Here is a 24,181-nt window from a genome sequence, read left to right as displayed (position 1 = left end):
ATATTTTTTAATCCGGCCCTGGATTTTTTATAATTGTAAATAAATTAATTGATTGGTGACCTTAAATAATATTCGGTGTTAAATATACAGTGTGTTTAACAAGTTGTAAGTCGTATTTCAATTTTTTTTTCTACTTCGAGCTCTCGCAATTCACATAATTTCAGAATTCAAATTCAAAATTTTACCAGAAAAATCATTTTGCCGAAAATTCAAAGTATACCACTAAATTCAGTTTTTCATCCCATTTTTAAATGCAAAATCCATTTAAAAAAAATTAATGTACAGGGTGTTGTTTTTGGGTCGGAACATTTTTCCAATATTTTTTAATCCGGACCTGGATTTTTTATAATTGTAAATAAATTAATTGATTGGTGACCTTAAATAATATTCGGTGTTAAATATACAGTGTGTTTAACAAGTTGTAAGTCGTATTTCAATTTTTTTTCTACTTCGAGCTCTCGCAATTCACATAATTTCAGAATTCAAATTCAAAATTTTACCAGAAAAATCATTTTGCCGAAAATTCAAAGTATACCGCTAAATTCAGTTTTTCATCCTATTTTTAAATGCAAAATTCATTTAAAAAAAATTAATGTACAGGGTGTTGTTTTTGGGTCGGAACATTTTTCCAATATTTTTTAATCCGGCCCTGGATTTTTTATAATTATAAATAAATTAATTGATTGGTGACCTTAAATAATATTCGGTGTTAAATATACAGTGTGTTTAACAAGTTGTAAGTCGTATTTCAATTTTTTTTTCTACTTCGAGCTCTCGTAATTCACATAATTTCAGAATTCAAATTCAAAATTTTACCAGAAAAATCATTTTGCCGAAAATTCAAAGTATACCACTAAATTCAGTTTTTCATCCCATTTTTAAATGCAAAATCCATTTAAAAAAAATTAATGTACAGGGTGTTGTTTTTGGGTCGGAACATTTTTCCAATATTTTTTAATCCGGACCTGGATTTTTTACAATTGTAAATAAATTAATTAGTTGTACACCTTAAAGAATATTTGCGTGTCAAATATAAAATAAATATGCAGTGTGGTTAAAAAGTTATGAACCAAATAAGAAAATGGTAAAATAGATAAAACACCCAGTATCTTTGTTATTAATGAAGTAAGACTCATTAAGATGGTATTTTTGAGATCGCCTAAGTGTCCTCCTTCTAGAGTTAACGTATGTTACTTTCCCAATGAAACGACCTGTATTAAAAGATGATCTTTGGTGAAGTTAGACTAAGAAAGAATAACGAAATAACTTCGTAGAGAGGACAATTGCGAGATTATTAACCTCTCTAGATTTGGCGGATATTGGAAGAAGGCTTCGCTATTCACTTATCACATGTTTTGAGAATCTATAATGAAATAACTTGACTACTGAAATTTATTATCTTTTAAATTAAAAACAAAATAATACTGATCATTTAAATGGCTATATCTAATAAACATGAATTGAGGTCCTCAGAGCAACTATGGCCTAAGCCACAAATTGAGAATTTTTAGACTAATATATTAATAAAAGCAGGAACATTAAATCTTCGGATTAACAGAAGCCTACACAATCTACCCCTATATTTGACTAGATGGCGCTACGTCATTTGTAGCGCAATCCCATAAACATAATGGAAATATGAATGCAAAAGTTGCATTTATCTCAAAAATTCGTTTTTGGGCTTATGCCACTGCTGCTCTGATAGCATCAATTATAAATGTATAAGATCAACTTAACTTACTTTTACATCGAGTCCTATTTTAAGTAAGGAGTTGTGAACTTTGCTACTTTCGTTTTTCCGCATAAAACCATTATCTATGTGTATAGCTATAATCTGAGCGGGATTTAAGGCTTTGTGCAATAAAGCGGCGCACACGGTACTATCAACTCCTCCGCTAAGCAATAAGAGTACTTTATTGTTACCTGTAACACAAAATAATAATTAGAAAATAATAATCCATCTGTATGAACCAGGTATGAACTATACAGGAATTTAACTAAAAATACTACTTATAGTTGTTCCATTTTATCTTTGCCCAAACGTGAATCGTTTTCAAACTAGTTAAATCAAATCATTAATTGAAACATACGTCGATGTGTACACTTGAGTTCAGGGTTCTTTACCCGTGCGTGATTAATACCTGGCGAGATAAAACACATACTTTTTATCTAGAATTCATTCTCTTCCACGCATGAAACTAAAGACAAACCAGCTACCGCCCGTTTTTAAGTAAAAACATGTTTTCATTTTATGAACGCTCTAGACCCAGTACATCGAAAAGAGATTGGTACAAAAAAAGACGTTTGGGCATTTTTTCAGAGTTTAAGTACAATAATTTGTGACATTTTGGTTTGTTTACTTTTGTGGCTGTCAGTCTGCTGAATTTTTGCTGTTTTTTTGTCGAATTTTTTGCATTTTGAAGTTTTTTATATGGGGTGTCCCAAAAGTAGCGGAACAGTCGAATATTTCTCGAAATAAACATATCGAAAAACAGAAAAATATGTATTTAATATTTTTCAAAAACCTGTCGAATGACACCAAACACGACCCCACTCCACAACCTGGAGGTGGGGTGGGGGTAACTCTAAAATTTTAAATAGCAACCCCCATTTTTTTTATTGCAGGTTTGAATTCGTGATGAAAAATTAAGCAACATTTATTCGAAACAATTTTTAGAATTTAGAAAATAGTCTTTTTCCAAGCGCCATCTATCAACAATTCTAAAAATGTTTCAAATAAATGTTGCCCAATTTTTCATGATTAATCCAAATCTGCAATAAAAAATATAGGTTACCGTTTAACATTTTAAAGTTAACCCTCACCCCACCTGTAGGGGGTGAGATGGAGGATCATGTTTGGTGTTATTCGAGTCGAAAGTTTTTTAAAAATATTAAACACGTGTTTTTTGGTTTTTCATTTGAAAGTGTATTTGTCGAGATATTAGAGCGTTTTTATAATTTACCTATTACAATAAATTGTTTTTTCCGATTATAGTGACATCTATCCACAATTCGAAAAAATGTCTCAAATAAAAGTTGCTTACTTTTACGTAAGGAATCAAAATTTGCAATAAAAACTGAGGGTTTCTATTTAAGATTTTAAAGTTACCCCCACCCCACCTCCAGGGGGTGGAGTGGGGGATCGCGTTTTTTATTTTACTATTTTATTTCAATGTCACACCGGCAACTTACAATACAATACAATATTAGCCCGGGAGGTAGTGTCAAATTTAACCGGAGCATTTTAGCATGGCTGTTTTCTTTTTATTTAGTTAGGTGTTCCAAAGCTTATTAACAAATGATGTGTCAGCTGGCCCAAAACCGGGGATTTTAGGCAAGAAAAGGTGAAATATGAAACTTGATGAAAAAACACTACAACTTATATGTCAAATATTTATCTCCGTCTTACGTGTATAATGGCCTAGAATACCTAGCTAATGGCTTTCACCCAGGCGACTCGGGTTCGATTCCTGGCGTTGGAAATTTTAAAAAACCGGGGATTTTAGGCAAGAAAAGGTAAAATATGAAACTTGATGGAAAAACGCTACAACTTATATGTCAAATATTTATCTCCGTGACTTACGTGTATAATGGCCTAGAATACCTAGCTAATGGCTTTCACCCAGGCGACTCGGGTTCGATTCCTGGCGTTGGAAATTTTTTTTGTTTTTAAAATTGACATTTTGATTTGAAAAATAATTATTTTTTTGATAATACATACCACGTTTTTATTATTTATACGACACAATATAAAAAAGTCTGTAGGTCTTTTATAGAATCATAAACTATGCATTTGATCACATTATGATTGACCTTAATAAGCAAATTTGTTGTACATGAACCCCTGAAGCTTCCTGAGTTGGTACGACACCCCTTTTCACTTGATTGGTCGTACCAACTCAGGAACCTTCAGGGGTTCATGTACAACAAATTTGCTTACTAAGGTCAATTATAATTTATGATCAAATGCATAGTTTTATTCTATAAAAGACATACAGACTTGTTTTATATTGTGTCGTATAAATAATAAAAACGGGGTATTATCAAAAAATAATTATTTTTCAAATCAAAATGTCAATTTTAAAAACAAAAAAAAAATGTCCAACGCCAGGAATCGAGCCCGAGTCGCCTGGGTGGAAGACAGTGGCTAGGTATTCTATACACGAAAGTCACGTAGATAAATATTTGACATATAATATGTAGCGTTTATCAATCAAGTTTCATATTTTACCTTTTCTTGCCTAAAATCCCCGGTTTTGGGCCAGCTGACACATCATTTGTTAATAAGCTTTGGAACACCTATAGACCAGTAAGGATCTGTTCTTAGGTGGATGTGAGAGGTGGCATTCAGATTTTTGCGGATAAAGTTAGGTGATAACTTCGTTAATAATAATTGATTTATGCTCCTTCTCAAATATGCCCGGAACATTAATAAAAAAATAAAATATTTAAAATTTTCAAAAAATTTCGTTTTTTTTTTCTACTTTTTTGCTTTTAACTTAAAAACTATTCATTTTAGAACAAAGTCGTATAGGAATAAAACAAAGATAATTAAAATTTCTATCAGATGCGATTGGTTAAAAATGTCTTAATTTATGACCCTTGCTTCAAAATAGCAATCAATATAAAATAAGGGGGCAAAACAAGCCTGTTTTTATTCAATGATTTTCCATCACTTAGGTTACACTTGAAACCTTCCTAATTCGCTTAGAAAACTTTTGTAATGTGCTAAAACCGTACACCAAATTTCATTAAAATTGACTTACTAGATTTTGCATAATAATTTTGCAATCTAAACTTTTTTTAAAAAATTAAATATTTTTAAAATCTTGCACAACAAAAACTAGAACATACAAAGATTTGTCAATTTTTTTACATATAAAGAAGTACTCCATAGGTCTGGATCCCGCGTGTAAAAAAAAAGTTGATTAATAGCAAGCTGAAAATTTGTTAATAGCTTTGTGTGTCTAGTCGGACAAACTTTGATATATGGGAACACTGGAACAGGGGAAGTTTTAATTGTGGAACAGGTTAAAAATTTGGAACGGTCAGACCACGAAAACAGCTCATGTATTTTGTCCGACAGAACAGACTTAAACTCTTCGAACAGAGATTAAACTCTCATGCAAAAATCAGACTGCTATTTATCACCAAATGGGCTTTTTAATGAGTGGAACATGTAGAATATGTCAAATGACAGGAATTATGACAGGTGATAAATAGCAGTCTGATTTTTGCATGAGAGTTTAATCTCTGTTCGGAGAGTTTAAGTCTGTTCTGTCGGACAAAATAAATGTGCCGTTTTCGTGGTGTGACCGTTCCAAACTTTTAACCTGTTCCACAATTAAAACTGCCCCTGTTCCAGTGTTCCCATATATCAAAGTTTATCCGACTAGACAGTCTTAAGCTATTAACAAATTTTCAGCTTGCTATTAATCAACTTTTTTTTCATACGCGGGATCCAGACCTACCACCTATCTAATGCACTTTACAGAATTGAAATCGGATTATTTAAGCAGCTCCAGCAATGTTTTAAAGTTATAAACAATTTTTTGACTTATAAACAAATTAGTGCTGTGGCCAGGAGGGGGTGCTATGGGCTCCCAAGTTTTTTTTATGTATTTTGACCCGTAGAACACGAATTTTTTGGGTAACAGTTGATCCGGATGTCGATAAGATTATATAATATATAATATTATATGAGAATATACCTAAGTACAATACTTGCATCAATTGTAGGGTACGGTTCAAGTGTATGGGCACATAGATTAATAAATAAAAAAAATGCAGAAAAATTAAATAGAGCTCAGAGAGGATTTCTTGTAAGAATGACGGGAGCATTTGGAACAACTGCAACACAGGCACTCACAGTTTTAACTGGAGTAATGCCAATGCATTTAGAAACACAAAAAAGAGCATGTAATTATTGGCTAAAAAAAGAAAAATATGAAAAAATAATACTAATAATAGGATTAGATATAAGAAATAAAAGAGAATTAAAAGAAATAATAAATAGAAAAAGACAAAATGAATGGGAAAATTCAACAAAATCTAGACGTTTATACAATTTTATACCAATATTAGAAAACATTCCAAATTATTTTAATCCAAAACAAGGTTTAATACACTTTTTAACAGGACATGGACCGTACCCAACATATTTGGAAAGATTTAACTTAAAAGATGATGCATATTGTGAATGTGGAGAACTAGGTACACCAGAACATATAGTGTTACATTGTGAAAATACTATAGAAAATGAAGAACATAGAGAAATGAGAAGATTAGAAAGAATTTAAATAAGAGATATATTACAAAATGAAGAACATTTTGAAATATTAAACAATCTCACACAAATAATATCTAAAAAACAATAAGAAATCTATAATAATAGAAGAAGACAACCAATAATCCAACCCTGATGAAGTTGAGTAAGATAAAGTTAAAATAAATAAAATAAAATATAAATTCAAAAATAGATATTTACAATTATAATAATAATAATAATTCAATATAAAATAAATAAATAAAAATAATAATTCAATACATAATTCATGAAATTAAAAAAAAAACTACCAACTCTCTTCTGAAAATAGAGAAATAGAGAAATATTCTTTATAACTTAGAAGGGAGTTGATAGTACCAAAAATATTTTAAATTGTTTATTTAAATTTGTTTGTTAAACGTAATTAATAGATTATGGCAAATTGTTAATTGTAAAAATAGATTTAATAGTTGAGTAAAAAATGTAAAAATATAAAAAAAAATATCTGTAATCCCATCAGGAAAAAACGACCTGGATTAGTCACTAGAGGCCAGGTCATATGTATAAATAATAAATAAATAAAATAAATAAATAAAAATTTCGATAAGATTGTTATAAACAAAGAACTTAAGGAATTACATAACATCGATTTATCGCAAAATAATTTTTTTTTGTATTTCCTGGGTAATTCTAAGCAAACAATGTGCTTACAAGTTTTTTCGTAGGATGCATAGTTTTCGAGATAAAGGCGGTGGAACTTTAAAAAAATCGAGAAATTGCAATTTTTGAACGCGAATAACGTTTGATTAAAAAATAAAATAGCAATTCTGCTGACAGCATTTGAAAGTTTAAGTCAAATTATACCGGTTTTAATTATTTGCAGTGCTAAAAATAAATTTTTATATTATTAAGCAAAGCTATTTGTTTATAAGCCAAAAAATTGTTTATAAATTTAAAACATTGCTGAGGTCCCTTAAATAATCCGATTTTAATTCTGTAAAGTGTATTAGATAGGTAGAGCACCTCTTTATGTGTAAAAAAAATTAGCCAACTTCTAAATGGTCTACTTTTTGTTCAGAAAGATTTTAAAAAATTTGAACTTTTTTAAAAACATTTAGATTGCAAATTTATTATGCAAAATTTATTAGGTCGATTTTAATGAAATTTGGTACACGATTTAAGTATGTTACAAATAATTTCCTAAGCGAATTACTAAGGTTCTAAGTGCCACCAAAGTGGTTAAAAAATATTAAATAACAACAGCTTTATTTTGCCCCCTTATTTTGTATTTATTGCTATATTGCAGAAAAGGTAATACCTTAAGACATTTTTTACCAGTCGTATATCATACAAAATTCAATTATTTTTATTTTATTTCTCTACGACTTTGTACCAAAACGAATCGTTTTAAAGTTATAAGCCAAGAAAGCAGAAAAAATCGATGTTTTTCGAAATTTTTAAATATTTTACTTACTTACTTACTTAGTCCTAAGCCTTTCTACCTTTAGGTGTAAGGCTGGTGGAGTTGAGTTTGGCATTGTAGTCTCCATGCTTTCCGATCTTGCGTTAGGTTTCTTGCACTTTCCAATGTCAATCCCTTCTTCTCGACTTCTTTCCTGATTTCATCTACCCACATAACTCTTGGTCTTCCACTTTTGTTTTTCCCCTGCACTCTCGTTTCGAACACTCGTTTTGTAAGCCTCTCGTTCGACATTCTACACACGTGCCCGAACCATCTTAGTTGTCCCTCCACTATTTTTTCATTGATTGGTTCCAGTTTTAGGTTTTGTCTAATTGTTTCGTTTCGTATTTTGTCTGTCCTCTTTCTGTTTGCTATTTTCCTCAGGAATCTCATTTCCATAGCATTGACTCTGGATTTTTGTCTCCCCGTCAATGTCCATGTCTCGCTGCTATACATGATTGTTGGTCTAACTACTGATTTAACGACTGCCGTTTTTACTTTCTCCGGTATCTCTTTTTTCCCCAAAAATGTTGTTTTCATAGCGTTAAATAAGCTTCCTGTTCGTCCCATTCTCTCGTTTATTTCCATGTCTTGTTTACCATTTGCTTCGATTATTACTCCTAGGTATTTAAAATATTCCACTTGCTCTAGTTGTTTCCCGTCTAATTCTATTGCGTGTGTATTCCTCGTATTTGAAATTATCATTGTTTTTGTTTTCTCTGTATTAATTTTCATATTTATGTTTGATAGTTCTTCTTCTAGAATTTCAAGATTGTTCTGTAAGTCTTCTCTGGTTTCTGCTATCAATACCATGTCGTCTGCAAATAGTAGCTCCGATAGTTGAGTCCGTTTCATTTGCCAGTATCCTAATGTTAGTTTTTTCATTCTTCTCTTGGCTTTCTTTATCGCTTCATCCAGTACCACTGAGAATAGCAGTGGACTCAGCACGCATCCCTGTTTGACGCCTTGACTTGTAGTAAATTCTCTGGATTCCTCGTTATTGGTTCTTATTGTATTTGTATTATTTTTGTACATATCCTTTATTACTCCTATTATGTGTCTGTCGACTCCCCTTTCTTTTAGTGTCTTCCATACGTCCTTTCTTCGGATTCTGTCAAACGTCTTTTCCAGGTCAATGAAGCACATATGTATCTCTCTATTCTTCTTGATTACCTTCTCACTTACTTGTCTTAATGTGAATATTAGGTCTTGCGTGCTTTTGTCCTTCCTGAATCCACACTGTGTGTCTTCCATAGTTGTTTCTATTTGGGTTTTTATTCTTGTCTCTATTATTCTTGCGAAAACCTTCCCAGGGATACTTGATATGGTGATACCTCGGTAATTATTACAGTTTCTCTTGTCTCCCTTTTTGTGTATTGGTAGTATAATGTCTTTCTTCCAGTCCTTTGGTAATTCTGCTCTATTTATGATATCATTCATTAGTTCTTTCATGCTATCCATTCCCTCTGTCCCCATGAATTTTATCATTTCCGGGGTGATATGATCCTTGCCTGGTGCTTTGCCCAATTTTACTCTTTCTATCGCTTTCTCTAATTCCTCTCTTGTTATGGATTCCACTTGTTGTTCTTCATTCCTTTCTTGTATCTCCCCTGTGTTGTCCGTGTCTGCATGAGTTAGCTCTTTGAAATGTTCTCTCCATCTTTCCATTATTTGTTTTTCTTCTGTTAGTACGTTTCCATTCTTGTCTTTTATATTCGGCATCGTGTGCTCTTTCTTTTGTCTGAGTTGTTTTAATGCGCCGTAGAAGAGTTTTTGGTTTTCCCTATAATTTTTTGTCATTTTTTGTCCAAATCTCTCCCATGACCTTTCCTTTCCTGCTTTCACCGCTATTTTAACCTCTTTCCTTTTTTCTTTATATGCCTCGTAATCTTCTGGGTGTTTTGTGCTTAGGTATCTCTTCCATTTGTCTTTTTTATTCTTTATTTTCTCTCGTATTTCTTCCGTCCACCATTCCGTTCTCCTCATGTTAGTATTTGCTATTTTTGCTTTCCCACAAGTTTCCTCAGCTGCTTTGATTATGCTGGTTTTTAGATATTCCCATTTTTCTTCTATATTTGTATTTTTCGCCCTACCTTTCAGGGTATTGTCTAATTTTTCTTGGACCTTCTTCTTATATCTTTTCTCTTTTAATTTGTAACTTTTTATTTTTTCATTTACTACCTTTCTTCTCTTTTCTTCTTTTTCTTCAGTTGTTCTCATTCTCATTATTACTAGATGGTGGTCACTGCCAATGTCTGAGCCTCTTTTCACTTTCGTATCCTGTACTCTTTTCCATTTGTTGCTGCTTACCAAAAAGTAATCTATGATTGATTTTTCGTTTCTGCTGTCTTGTACTCTCGTGTATTTGTGTACTTCTTTATGTTTAAATTTTGTATTTGTTATAACTAGTTTGTTATCCATACATATTTCTATTATTCTTTCACCATTTCTGTTTAGTATTTCTTCTCCTTCTTTTCCCATGCACTCCTCTATTCCGCTGTTGTTGTTTCCGACTCTACCGTTTAGATCTCCCATTACAATTATGTTTTCTTCCCCATTATCAATTTGCATTTGGAGCTCCTCGAAAAATTTATCTTTCTCTTCCTTTCTTGCATCTTCATTTACGCCGTAGGCTGTTATTATTGTCCATATTTCTTCGTCCATCAGTTTCATTTTCACCGATAATATTCTCTGGTTAACATATGTTTCTTCTATAACTTGTTGTAGTCTATTCGGTGAAATTATTATCCCGACTCCTTCTTTTGCTCTCTCTTTTGTATCCGCTCCTACCCAAAGCAACCAATATCCTTTGTGTATTTTCTTAAGACCTTTTCCTTTCATCTTCGTTTCCGTTATTCCTAGTATTTCTATTTTTTGTTTTATCATTTCTTCTACCAGTTCTTCCTCTTTTCCACTGATGCTTCTCACATTCCATGTTCCCATTTTATCTCTCCTTTTTTCTGCAATCTAGCTTTCCCTTTCTTTTTATTTTCATCCTTGTTTACCTGTGCATCATCTTTTTCCCTATCGCTTTTCCCATTCATTGCCTTGGTCGTCATTGTTGTGTGTCCGGTCTCAATATTTTCTATTACTTTTTTGGGGTCCTTTCCCCGACGTTTCTGTGAATTTGTATAATTTTCTCATTATTATGGTCCCATTTCCACTCCTTCCCATTAATCTCCAGTTTCATATATCCTATCTTCGTAGTATTACCTTTGTCTTTTTCTTCTTTTGCCATTTTCCTAATTTTTGCTTGTATTTCCCTTTCCTTTCTTGTTAAATCTGATTCTATATACACCTTTTGTCCCTGTAGATTCTTCAGTTTTCCTTTGTTTTTTAGTACACTTAGCTTATCCGTTAGGTTTTCCATTTCTGCTACAAAAATTTGGTTTCCGACCTTCACCGCTCCTCTCAGTTTGACCTGTAATTTCAGATTTCTTCCTATGAAGTGTTCTACTGACTCCTTTACTGGTTTTCCGTCGTTAGGATCCAGTGTTAGGCCCTTTAATACTATATTATTTCTCCGTCTATCTTTTTCCAATTGTTCTATTCTTTTGTTTGCCATTTTCAAACCTTCTTCCAATTTTTTTTTTCTTTTAGCTCTTTAATATATTCCATCGTTTCCTTTTGGTCTTTCCGTATGGTTCTTATTTCTGCCATCATTTCATCAGTTTTCCACATAACTTCCCGCATCATTATTATCATCTCTTCATTTGTATCGTTGGTTTTATTCGGTGTTCGTCTCGTCATATTACTCTTTTCAAAATACAAATCATCCCCTTTATATTTTTTATTCTTAGATTCTTCGTCGCTACTATATTCGTTCCTTCTATTGGTTTTCTTTCGGATTGTTCCGCCACTGGCCATTTTAAATTAAATTATTAGATGTTATCCTCAGCACTAATATAAATATTATTATATACTTACACTTTAAAGACTATTTTTAATTTCACACAAGTACACTTTTTATCTTTAACGATTATCGATAACGATAGGTCTTTTAAAAAACCGGTGTTTTTATTGTGATAGGTTTCGATTCCGAATTTACCTTATCTCCAAGCACACCGGCCGTAGATCCTCTCGCTTTGACTGCCAAACTTCTATTTTCTAAACTCCACCTATCTAATGCACTTTACAGAATTGAAATCGGATTATTTAAGCAGCTCCAGCAATGTTTTAAAGTTATAAACAATTTTTTGGCTTATAAACAAATTAGTGCTGTGGCCAGGAGGGGGTGCTATGGGCTCCCAAGTTTTTTTATGTATTTTGACCCGTAGAACACGAATTTTTTGGGTAACAGTTGATCCGGATGTCGATGAGATTATATAATATATAATATTATATGAGAATATACCTAAGTACAATACTTGCATCAATTGTAGGGTACGGTTCAAGTGTATGGGCACATAGATTAATAAATAAAAAAAATGCAGAAAAATTAAATAGAGCTCAGAGAGGATTTCTTGTAAGAATGACGGGAGCATTTGGAACAACTGCAACACAGGCACTCACAGTTTTAACTGGAGTAATGCCAATGCATTTAGAAACACAAAAAAGAGCATGTAATTATTGGCTAAAAAAAGAAAAATATGAAAAAATAATACAAATAATAGGATTAGATATAAGAAATAAAAGAAAATTAAAAGAAATAATAAATAGAAAAAGACAAAATGAATGGGAAAATTCAACAAAATCTAGACGTTTATACAATTTTATACCAATATTAGAAAACATTCCAAATTATTTTAATCCAAAACAAGGTTTAATACACTTTTTAACAGGACATGGACCGTACCCAACATATTTGGAAAGATTTAACTTAAAAGATGATGCATATTGTGAATGTGGAGAACTAGGTACACCAGAACATATAGTGTTACATTGTGAAAATACTATAGAAAATGAAGAACATAGAGAAATGAGAAGAAGATTAGAAAGAATTGAAATAAGAGATATATTACAAAATGAAGAATATTTTGAAATATTAAACAATCTCACATAAATAATATCTAAAAAACAACAAGAAATCTATAATAATAGAAGAAGACAACCAATAATCCAACCCTGATGAAGTTGAGTAAGATAAAGTTAAAATAAATAAAATAAAATATAAATTCAAAAATAGATATTTACAATTATAATAATAATAATTCAATATAAAATAAATAAATAAAAATAATAATTCAATACATAATTCACGAAATTAAAAAAAAAAACTACCAACTCTCTTCTGAAAATAGAAGGACTGTCTTTATAACTTAGAAGGGAGTTGATAGTACCAAAAATATTTTAAATTGTTTATTTAAATTTGCTTGTTAAACGTAATTAATAGATTATGGCAAATTGTTAATTGTAAAAATAGATTTAATAGTTGAGTAAAAAATGTAAAAATATAAAAAAAAATCTGTAATCCCATCAGGAAAAAACGACCTGGATTAGTCACTAGAGGCCAGGTCATATATGTATAAATAATAAATAAATAAAATAAATAAAATAAATAAAATAAATAAAATAAATAAATAAAAATGTCGATAAGATTGTTATAAACAAAGAACTTGAGGAATTACATAACATCGATTTTTCGCAAAATAATTTTTTTTGTATTTCCTGGGTAATTCTAAGCAAACAATGGTCTTACAAGTTTTTTCGTAGGATGCATAGTTTTCGAGATAAACGCGGTGGAACTTTCAAAAAATCGAGAAATTGCAATTTTTGAACGCGAATAACGTTTGATTAAAAAATAAAATAGCAATTCTGCTGACTGCTTTTGAAAGTTTAAGTCAAATTATACCGGTTTTAATTATTTGCATTTCTAAAAATTAATTTTTTTATTATTAAACAACCAAAAAATTGTTTATAAATTTAAAACATTGCTGGGGCCCCTTAAATAATCCGATTTTAATTCTGTAAAGTGTATTAGATAGGTAGAGCACCTCTTTATATGTCAAAAAATTAGCCAACTTCTAAATGGTCTACTTTTTGTTCAGAAAGATTTTAAAAAATTTGAACTTTTTTAAAAACATTTAGTAGATTGCAAATTTATTATGCAAAATTTATTAGGTCGATTTTAATGAAATTTGGTACACGATTTAAGTATTTTACAAAGAATTTCCTAAGCGAATTACTAAGGTTCTAAGTGCCACCAAAGTGGTTAAAAAATATTGAATAACAACAGACTTATTTTGCCCCCTTATTTTGTATTTATTGCTATATTGCAGAAAAGGTAATACCTTAAGACATTTTTTACTAGTCGTATATCATACAAAATTCAATTATCTTTATTTTATTTCTGTACGACTTTGTTCCAAAACGAATCGTTTTAAAGTTATAAGCAAAGAAAGCAGAAAAAATCGATGTTTTTCGAAATTTTTAAATATTTTAATTGTTTTAATAATGTTCCGGGCATATTTGAGAAGGAGCATAAGTCAATTATTATTACTGAAGGTGTCACCTAACTTTATCTGCAATAATCCGAATGCCACCTCTTACATCCAAAAATAGACGTTTTTTCGCAGATCCTTACTGGTCTACTAACTAAATAAAAAGAAAACAGCCCTGCTAAAATGCTCCGGTCAAATTTGACACTACCTCCCGGGCGATACTCGAGATGTTAACGATATAAGCATACTAGCTATATTTGTTTTTTTTTAGCAAAGACGCCTCAGATAAAAGATAACTATAATATGTAGGTATCTATACTAGGAATTTTCTGAAATTCTATTTGAATTTTATGGTAATGACCATTTCTTTTACATAAACAATTATCATATGACTTACCTACAGTTTCCTTTATGTATCTCACACATTCTGATTCACGACCATCCATCGTATAGTTTCCGGTCAAACCGGCAATATCGAACAGAAAATTTTTTAACATCGTTTTACCATTGGCAGTTAGATCTACTTCCGGATGAAATTGAACGCCATACAATTGAAGCTTTTCGTTGCAGATACCGGCGCAAAATGACGAACTTTGTGCAATCGGTTTAAAATTTTCGGCTATTTTATCTATTGCATCTCCATGAGTTAGTAGTACAGGCTGAATTTTGTCGAGACCCCTAAATTAAAAACATATTAATTAGTACGTTATAATTAATATCAATATATACATGAGAAAATGGGCTATTTTTGTGTGAACAGATGTGTGAATATAATGAATAGTTATGTATCCCTTTTTGGCTACAGAGCTCCCTTATATGGATACACTGGTACTGAAATCTAATATTTTGTTTATTTCTCAATGTTATAATTTTTTTGTTAGACAATGAAATAACAAAACAATCATCGCAACAAAAGGCCTCAAACAGGGATGTGATCTATCACCTACACTTTTTAATATGATATACATCAATCAGGTTTTGAAAAGATGGTATAGAAAATGTGGAACATCGGGCATACCAGCACAAGTGAGTACATTACACTTACTACTTTTCGCCGGTAACCAAGTCATTTTTGCACATGATAGGGAGGACATGGAATATATGACAAGGAAATTAAAGGAAGAGTTTGAGCTATGAGGAATCAAGAATATGTGCAAGACCGAATACTTATGTATTGGATCCGAAGTTGCAGATTTGAACTTAAGTTTAGAGGAGACTATTAGGAGTTGTAAGACTTTTAAGTATTTAGGTCAATGAAAAGCCAAGATGGTAATTGTACGAAAGATATCTTCTTCTTCTTGTGGCGCTTTCTCCTTTAGTGGAGGTTAGCGACAATACTGGCAAATCTGTCTCTGTCCAATGCGGTTCTAAACAAAGATGTTGAATCAAGGCCGATCCAGTCTGATAATTCTAAGACATGAAATCATGCGCCTGCCGGGCGCATTTTACTTCCGCCCCGTTTTACTTCAATTTTATCCTGAATGATCACTTGCACGAGGCGGTGCTTTTTGTTTCTCATTATGTCCCAGGTAGCTAACTTTTCTGACTTTAATGATTTTTAGCAGTTTCCTACCTGTACCTATTCTCCTCGGAACATTTTCGTTGGTGGTGTGGGTTGTCCAAGGTGTTTTCAAGATTCTTCTATAAAGCCAGAGTTCAAAGGCTTTTATAACTTGTTCATCAGTGTTATATTGAGTGTCCAGGCCTCCGTTCCTTACAAAATTTTTGACCACACATAGCAATGCAGAAAACGACATCTAAGTCGATATTAATGCTACTGTTACAAACTGAACTTTTCATTTTGGTAAACACTTGTCGGGCTACCTCTACTCTCCCTTTTACTTCTTGTAAGACGAAAGATATAGAAATGAAAATAGCACATGAAAGCACTCCATGGAGTGATATGGAACAAACTCTAAAATTCTAACCAAAGAAAACAAAAAAAGGATATCTCAGAGCATACTGCTGAATATTACCCTATATGGAGCGAAAGCATGGCCAATGACAACAATATGTAACAAAATAACAGTTGAATTGGACTTTATGAGAAGATGTTTACAAATCACCAGAGATGATAGAATAAGAACAGAGGAAATATGGAACAGAATGGAAGTAGAATGCTCAATTACAAGAAAGTTGGAAAACAGAGCCCTGCAATGGTACGGGCATGTACAAAAAATGCCAGAGCACAGGTGGACTGGACTGGGACTCGCCGGGAAGACGACGGAGAGGAAGACCTGCTATGAGATGGAAAACGCATAGGAAATGCTACGATAGATAGAGACCTCAGAGATGGCGACTGGGAGAATAGAGTGCCGTGATAGACGAAGACGACGAACCCATAATGGGAAACCTAAAGAAGATGTAATTAAAATGACATACTATATCTCAAAAAGTTTCGATTTCCCAATCAACAAGGAAAAAGTTTTTCTGTAGTTGGCTGTATACCATATAATACAAAAAACGACTAAAATCCTTTATAAAAGGTATATATTTAAAATCCTTAAAATCACAGAACTAGTTTTCGATTGGATGACCAATCATCTAACATGCTAACCACCAAAATACAATATTGTACAAATATATGGGTAAAAACCCTTTAAAAGTGATCCGTCACTTGCCACCATACTGTCATCATGTGAATAAGTCGATTTAGAGCTCAGATGGTACCTAGAGCATATTACATGGAATATTATGAACATCCATGTTTAAGTTCACATATTTCATCTATGTTTCCTTGACGGATCACTTTTAAACCCATATATTTTTACGATATTGTATTTTGGTGGTTACCATGTTAGATCACGTAAGCACTGATGATGATTGGTCATCCAATCGAAAACTAGTTCTGTGATGTAGCCCTTTTTAGGGATTTTTAAATATACAGGGTGTTTCATTAATAATTGTCCATATAGTAACTGGAGAAACCTTAGCATAAAATACGAAGATTTAACCCAAAACACTTAAATAAAATGTGGTTACTTACTGAGGTACAGAGTGTTTTATCTAAAAATTTAAAAACTATTTTTGCTCAGCATTTTAAAACTATTCGACGTATCCTTTTCATACTTGGCAGAAAGTGAGACTACTATACACCCTACTAAATTATGATAAACAGACGTTTCCAGCTACTACCAGAGGCGTACGACAGGGGATAGTGAATGGTTGACCCTTCTCAAATTCTACGCCACTGGTGGAATTACTAGTTTAGTACCATTTTTAAATTCTCCAATACTTTCTACGTAAATAATATACTCTGCATTGGTAACGATAAAGTCATTAGTTTTCGAGATATCTGAAGTTAAATATGACGCGGCACAGTTATTTTGATTAATTTAGGATATGATTCATATGATTAAAATTTAAAAATTATTTGTACCCAGTACTTTAAAAAACTATTTGGCTTATCCTTATCATACTTGGTAGAAAGTGTAGGTACTGTACACCCTACTAAATTAAGATAAATAAACGTTTCTAGCTACTACCAGAGGCGTATGACAGGGGATAGTGGCTGGTTGACCCTTCCCAAATTCTACGCCACTGACGAAATTGCTATTTTAGTGTAATTTTTTGATTTTTCAATACTTTTATGTAAATAATATACTCTTCATTAGTAACGATAAAATGATTAGTTTTCGAGATATTTGAAACTAAAAATAAAGCGACACAATACATTAATCAAAATAACCGTGTCGTTTCATTTTTAACTTCAAAGATCTCGAAAACTAATGACTTTATCGTTACGAACGAAGAGTATATTATTTTCATAGAAAGTATTGGAGAATCCAAAAATTGAACTAAAATAGCAATTCCGCCAGTGGCGTAGAATTTGGAGAGGGTCAACCATTCACTTTCCCCCGTCGTACGCCTCTGGTAATAGACATAAACGTTTGTTTAACATAATTTAGTAGTTTGTACAGTACCTATACTTCCTGCCAAATACGAAAAGGATACGTTGAATAGTTTTAAAATGCTGAGCAAAAATAGTGTTTAAATTTTTAGATAAAACACCCTGTAATTCAGTAAGAAACCACATTTTATTTAAGTGTTTTAGGTTAAATCTTCGTATTTTGTGTTAAGGTTTCTCCAGTTACTATATGGACAATTATTAATGAAACACACTGTATACCTTATACAGGGTGTCCCGAAAAGATTGGTCATAAATTATACCACAGATTCTGGGGTCAAAAATAGGTTGATGGAACCTGACTTACCTATATACAATGGTGCACACAAAAAAAGTTACAGCCCTTTGAAGTTACAAAATGAAAATCGTTTTATTTTCATATACCTATCGAAAACTCTTGTAGATTTTTTATTGAAAATGGACATGTGGCATTCTTATGGAAGTAATATCTTAAAAAAAAATTAAAGTGAAATTTGTGCACCCCATAAAAATTTTATGGGGGTTTTGTTCCCTTAAACCACCCAAACTTTTGTGTACGTTCCAATTAAATTATTATTGTGACACCGTTAGTTAAACACAATGTTTTTAAAACTTTTTTGGCTCTTAGTACTTTTTCGATGAGGCAGTGTTTATCGAGATATTTTGAATATTTTTCGAATCCACCACATATTTTTATATGGTTAAGTACGATTATAGAAACTTGTTAATAATCTGAAAATTTATTTATAATTTATATTTTTAGGTATATTTTGAAAAAGAAGCCACATCTCGATAAAAGATGGCTTATCAATAAAAGACTAAGAGGCAAAAAAGTTTTAAAAACACTGTGTTTAACTAATGGTACCGCAATAATAGTTTAATTGGAACGTACACAAACATTTGGGGGGTTTAAAGGAACAAAACCCCCACAAAATTTTTATGTAAACATATTAAAAAAGAAGACGCATCTCGATAAAAACTGACTTATCGAAAAAATACTAAGAGGCAAAAAAGTTTTAAAAACCTTGTGTTTAACTAATGGTACCACAATAATGAATTAATTGGAACGTACACAAAAGTTTGGGGGGTTTAAGGGAACAAAACGCCCATAAAATTTTTATGGGGTGGACAAATTTCACTATAATTTTGCTTTAAAATGTTTCTGCCATAAGAATGATATGTCCATTTTCAATAAAATATCTTTAACAGTTTTCGATATATTGAAAAAAATCGATTTTCATTTTGTAGCTTCAAAGGGCTGTAACTTTTTTTATGAGCACATTTGTACTAAGGTAAGTTAGGTTCAATCGAACTATTTTTGACCCCAGAATGTGTGGTATAATTTATGACCAATCTTTTCGGGACACCCTGTATAAAGGATTTTAGTCGTTTTTCGATTCCCCCTTTTTTTTTCATCACGATCTCTTTGAAGTGATTTAGAAAAATACTTACAATACTTACTTGAACAACAAACATTTTGAATTAACTTCGATATTATAAATTCCATCTTCTCTCGTTTCTTTTCTAATGACTGTCCCCCCAAATTCTTTGTTCATCATCTGCATTCCATAACAAATTCCTAAAAAAAATATGCTACATTTTTATGCTGTTAATTATTAACTTTCGATCGGTGACATAGGGATTATCACAATTTTGGTGATGTTGGTTTTAAACACCGATCTCATACCACACGTACACCTATATGTGCCAAAATTTAGCCATGGTTTTCAATTTTACAATTTACTGTTAAAGAAACATATACAGTTGAATCCATGGTTTCTTATCCGTGCGTCATTAATACATGGCGAGATAAAACACATACTTTTTATCTAGCAGCATTGTCTTCCACACATGAAACTAAAGACGTTTACCTTTATGGTTTGTTTACTTGTAGCTGTCAGTTTGTTGGATTTTTTGCTATTTTTTTCGTCCTATTTTTGCATATATGGTTCATTCCACCAACATACGCCTGTTTTGGATTATCGCGGCAACGAATATTTCAATGTGCAACATAAGAAGTACGAAAGTAAATGGCTCTGATAATTATTCCATTAAACAGCAATGTAATTTGCAATTTATTTTAGTTCTTCATATTTTGCACAATAAAATATTCGTTGTCGAAATAATCCAACACAGGCGTATATTCGTGGAATAGGGTATAGAACTTATTTATATTACACAAACAATTGTTTTTACAACTAATTTTATATTGGAGTGTGAAATTTTATGGTAAGTGTATTTTATTTTGCCATTAATTTACATACAAAGTTAACCTTATTCACACAGTTAACAAATGGTTTTGTTTAAGTTTCCGCAAAAGTGAAAGAAATGACAAAAAGAAAATATTTTTTTAAATTTTTTTAGATGATATACATTATTATTCAACTAATAATATTAATAGTATATTATTCAACAAGCATATATATAATGGTGACTATTATTCACGCGTATGAAGTTTACAAGCCGTAGGCGAGTATCATAAATCATACAAGTGAATAACAGTCATTATAATGCGAGTAGAATAGGTACTATATCCAACACTATCAAATAATTTTGGCTAAAATTTATATAAATCTTTATTTTTAAATAAATAATATTAACTAAGTAACAACGGTTGAAAACAGATTTCTGTTTTAAAATGTTTATCAATTTGAAATAATTTTTAATATCTATACCATATGTGGTAATAATCAAATGTGCCCTTTTTTGTTCCATTAAAATAATTGAACAGATAAAATACTCTTCAAAATAAATACTAACTCTATAAAAATCTATAAAAATACTAACTTCAAAAATTGTAAAAAGTTAGAAACTGTAAAAAGTAAGTCCAGTAAAAACAAGGGTTTCTAATTTTTATAAACTAATAGGTCAAAGGTTTTTGTTATTATCATTGTTCAAATTTTTTTAAAACCATGTTAAGTTACATTTTCTTGTAACAGAGAAAACAAATATTAAAATTGAACATTTCCAAGCGTTATTATGTTCAATTTAGGTATGTGTTCTGTAACTGTCACCTATTAATACTAATATTATTAATTACACAATTGTTGATATAATTTTCCATAAACAATTTTGCTGTTTGGTTCTTAAGTAATTTATTTTTGATTGACATTACGAAAATTTGTTCGTTTGAGAAATATATTGATTATCTTTTCATTACGTTGAAATGTATAATATTTTTAACTAAGTATACAAAAACAAGTATTGCATTAATGTTTGAAGATAAGAAAAGTGGGCTTAGTAACATACTGGTAAAATATACTTATTTTTTCCTGTTTTTTCCTTAGTCAAACAACATACAAATGGTGGTTATCCAATTTTTGTAAAATTTCCAAATTGTTATTTACAGTTTTTATCCTTCTATAGCCAAATAATAAATAATGTGTAGCTATTATGTTCAATTTTTTGTTTACAAAGCAAAATAGATGGTATATTTCCATATATCAAAATGTCTTTTAATGGAGAGCAAAATGTCAGCATTGTAAAAAGTAATGAAGACTTACAACAAAAATAATGCTAGAATTGGAAAAAGAAGCAAAAAATATTGTGAATAAGACCTAAGTTATGTGCAGAGAGGCTCCAGAAATATAAATAAAAAGACAACAGTCTCGGATAATCCTGAATCAAGACATATAAAACGAAATAAAGAGATTGAAGATATCAGTGATCTCGGTTTTTAATAACCAATGCATCCCAAATTATTACATACACTCCGCGTCAGAGAAAACGGGCACCCCAAAAATGGGTCATTTTAGATGTCTCGAATTTCCTAAAGCGATTTAAGTGATTTTTTTAATATATTATAGCCTTATTCTTTAACAATATCACTGTAATAATATTGTTTCTAAACAGGAAATTTTCACTGTATACCGGGTGTACCAATCAAACTGTGTTTTTTTCTCAATGTTCACAACACCCTGTGGAATATTCTAGCCTTTATAAAATACTGAAATTATTAAAACCCAACTATAGCTTCAGGTTTTCTTAATATTCTGTTCTTGGATTCATTCGCTCATGTTGGATAATAAAAAAGTTAGTGACTAACAACTAATCTTCTTCATAAATTAGTTTCTAAATTAGTGAGACAAAATTTAAGGGGTAATTTTGCATGAAAAAATAATGACTGTTTGCTTTATAAACATATGTACACAAATGCTTCGTTTACGAGATACGGGATGTTGAATTGTTTCTTACAAACTGACGATTTATTTATTGCTATAAAACCGGTTGAGATATGCAAATGAAATTTGGTAGGTTTTGAGCGGTAGATATTGCGCATTTTTTCACATACAATTAGTACATTCTTTAAAGGTAAAATATTGCAAAACCTCTAAATTTTAAAGAACCGCTTGGATTGACATGAAATTTGGCATACACATAGCTAACAAGTAAAAGAAAAAAAGTGATGTTGTGCCGATGTGTGCTTTTGCCCTAGGGGTGACTTTCACCCCCTTTTGGGGGTGAAAAATATATGTTCGAAATAAGTCCGGAAATGGATAAAATGACTAATTCTAAGGAACTTTTGTTCTATAAAGTTTTTTCACCAAGTTAATAATTTTCGAGTTATTTGCGAGTGAATATGTTGATTTTTCTACAAAATAACCACGTTTTCAGACGGTTTTTCGCAAATACATAACTCAAAAAGTAAGTATTTGGTCGAAAAAAAATGCTTCTCAAAAATATAGCACGTAAAAAAGTGAAAAACATGGTGTATATATTAGGTCACTACACCTAGTACAAGCAGAGATATAGCTAATGAGAAATAGGTTCATATTCATCAAATTCCAAATCGAATATTTTAACGTGCCATAACCAAAAAACAAAGCACTTTTTTGGGGAAAACTCATTTTAGCTTTTTAAAGGGTTTAAAAAATGTTTATTTTTGTTTTTTAAAAAAAATTTTTAGCATCAAAAGTAAACAAGTTACGCTCAAAATAAAGTTGGTCCCTTTTTTTTGGTAAGAAATTGGGAAAATCACCCCCTAATTAGCATTTCAAAAGAACTTAATTGTTACTACTTCACAAGTTTTTTACTCGCGTACGTATTGATCATATGATCTGTAAGTTTCATCGGTTCTAAGTCCTTATTTTTGAAAGAGCTGTAGTTAAAAGGGCTTGAACGAGTCACTTATCACGAGTGTATGCAAATTTAGAAACACCGAATCTTAACCAATTTTTATCTTACAGAAAAACAAAAAAAAAATACAAAATATTTAGAAAAGTAAAGCCGACTTTTTTTATTGTTTAAGATTTTTGGTATCTCTAACAATTTTTAAGTTATTTTGAATAAAAAGCATTTTTTTCAAAATTAAAATTTTTAAAAATTTTACTTTAAAACCAAATGTTTTCAAAAATAAGCACTTTTAATCGATGAAACTTACAGATCATATTATACACACAACTTAACTAAAGTAACTTGTGAAGCGGTAACGATTAATTTCATTTAAGTTGCTAATTGGGGGTGATCTTCCTGATTTTTTTTTGCCAAAACCAAAGGGACTAACTTTATTTTGAGCGTAACTTGCTTACATTTGGTGCTGGAATTTTTTTTATAAAAACATAAATTGTATAAATATCTTGGGTGGACTGTATTATTTTGTGGTTCTAATAAAAGGAATTTATCTTCAATTTATTAAATTTATTCTTCGTCTAAAATACATTCGTTGGTGTACGTAATGAAATTGAATTATTGGATCTTGTCATTCTGACAATCGGCAACTTAAAAAATATCAGCAAATATGTCATTGCCACCTTATTTAGGATTAAACAAATTATGTATTAAGTTTTAACATAGCCCCCACCTTGAAGGGAACCTTCAAATAATAATAATATTAATGTAATATAAAACACAACAAAATTAACTACATTACACATGTGAGTCCTGTAATGGTAGTAAAGAGAGGTCTCTAATAGATCGTTTTAAAACACCATTGGACGTCCAAACTTTCGCTACCCTAGAGATATTGTCTTTTCCAAAAAAAAAAATTTTAACACTCGTCCAATGTTCCATCGGAAAGACGGTAACTGGCTATTCTTGATGAGGACAAAACTGTCCACTATTATTGGAGATGCAGGTTCGTTCCATTTATACTGCTTGTGTAGTTGAGTGACATAGTCTTTTGAAAACCGATTACAGATTGTTGCTTCAGTTGTTGCACAAATTGAAGTCTAGATAGTCGGTTAGATGGA

At 31.2% G+C, this 24,181-nt stretch overlaps 1 protein-coding gene across 2 annotated transcripts in view; it reads right to left on the bottom strand.

Annotated features, from left to right (window-relative positions):
* LOC114332623 (GMP synthase [glutamine-hydrolyzing]) overlaps positions 1-24,181 on the bottom strand; it is an 88,568-nt gene that overhangs the window by 32,108 nt on the left and 32,279 nt on the right. For both annotated transcript variants that reach the window (XM_050646828.1, XM_050646827.1), the window contains exons 3-5: positions 19,455-19,572; positions 14,505-14,785; positions 1,742-1,923 (exon numbers count right to left, since the gene is read on the bottom strand). In XM_050646828.1, coding sequence (XP_050502785.1) covers positions 1,742-1,923; positions 14,505-14,785; positions 19,455-19,572 — 581 coding nt within the window. The remainder of the gene's footprint in view (positions 1-1,741; positions 1,924-14,504; positions 14,786-19,454; positions 19,573-24,181) is intronic.

Source organism: Diabrotica virgifera, chromosome 3 (assembly GCF_917563875.1).
Source record: "Diabrotica virgifera virgifera chromosome 3, PGI_DIABVI_V3a".
NCBI lineage: Eukaryota > Metazoa > Arthropoda > Insecta > Coleoptera > Chrysomelidae > Diabrotica > Diabrotica virgifera.
The sequence above is the reverse complement of the archived record's forward strand: the minus strand, read 5'-3'. Positions and strand labels throughout refer to the sequence as shown.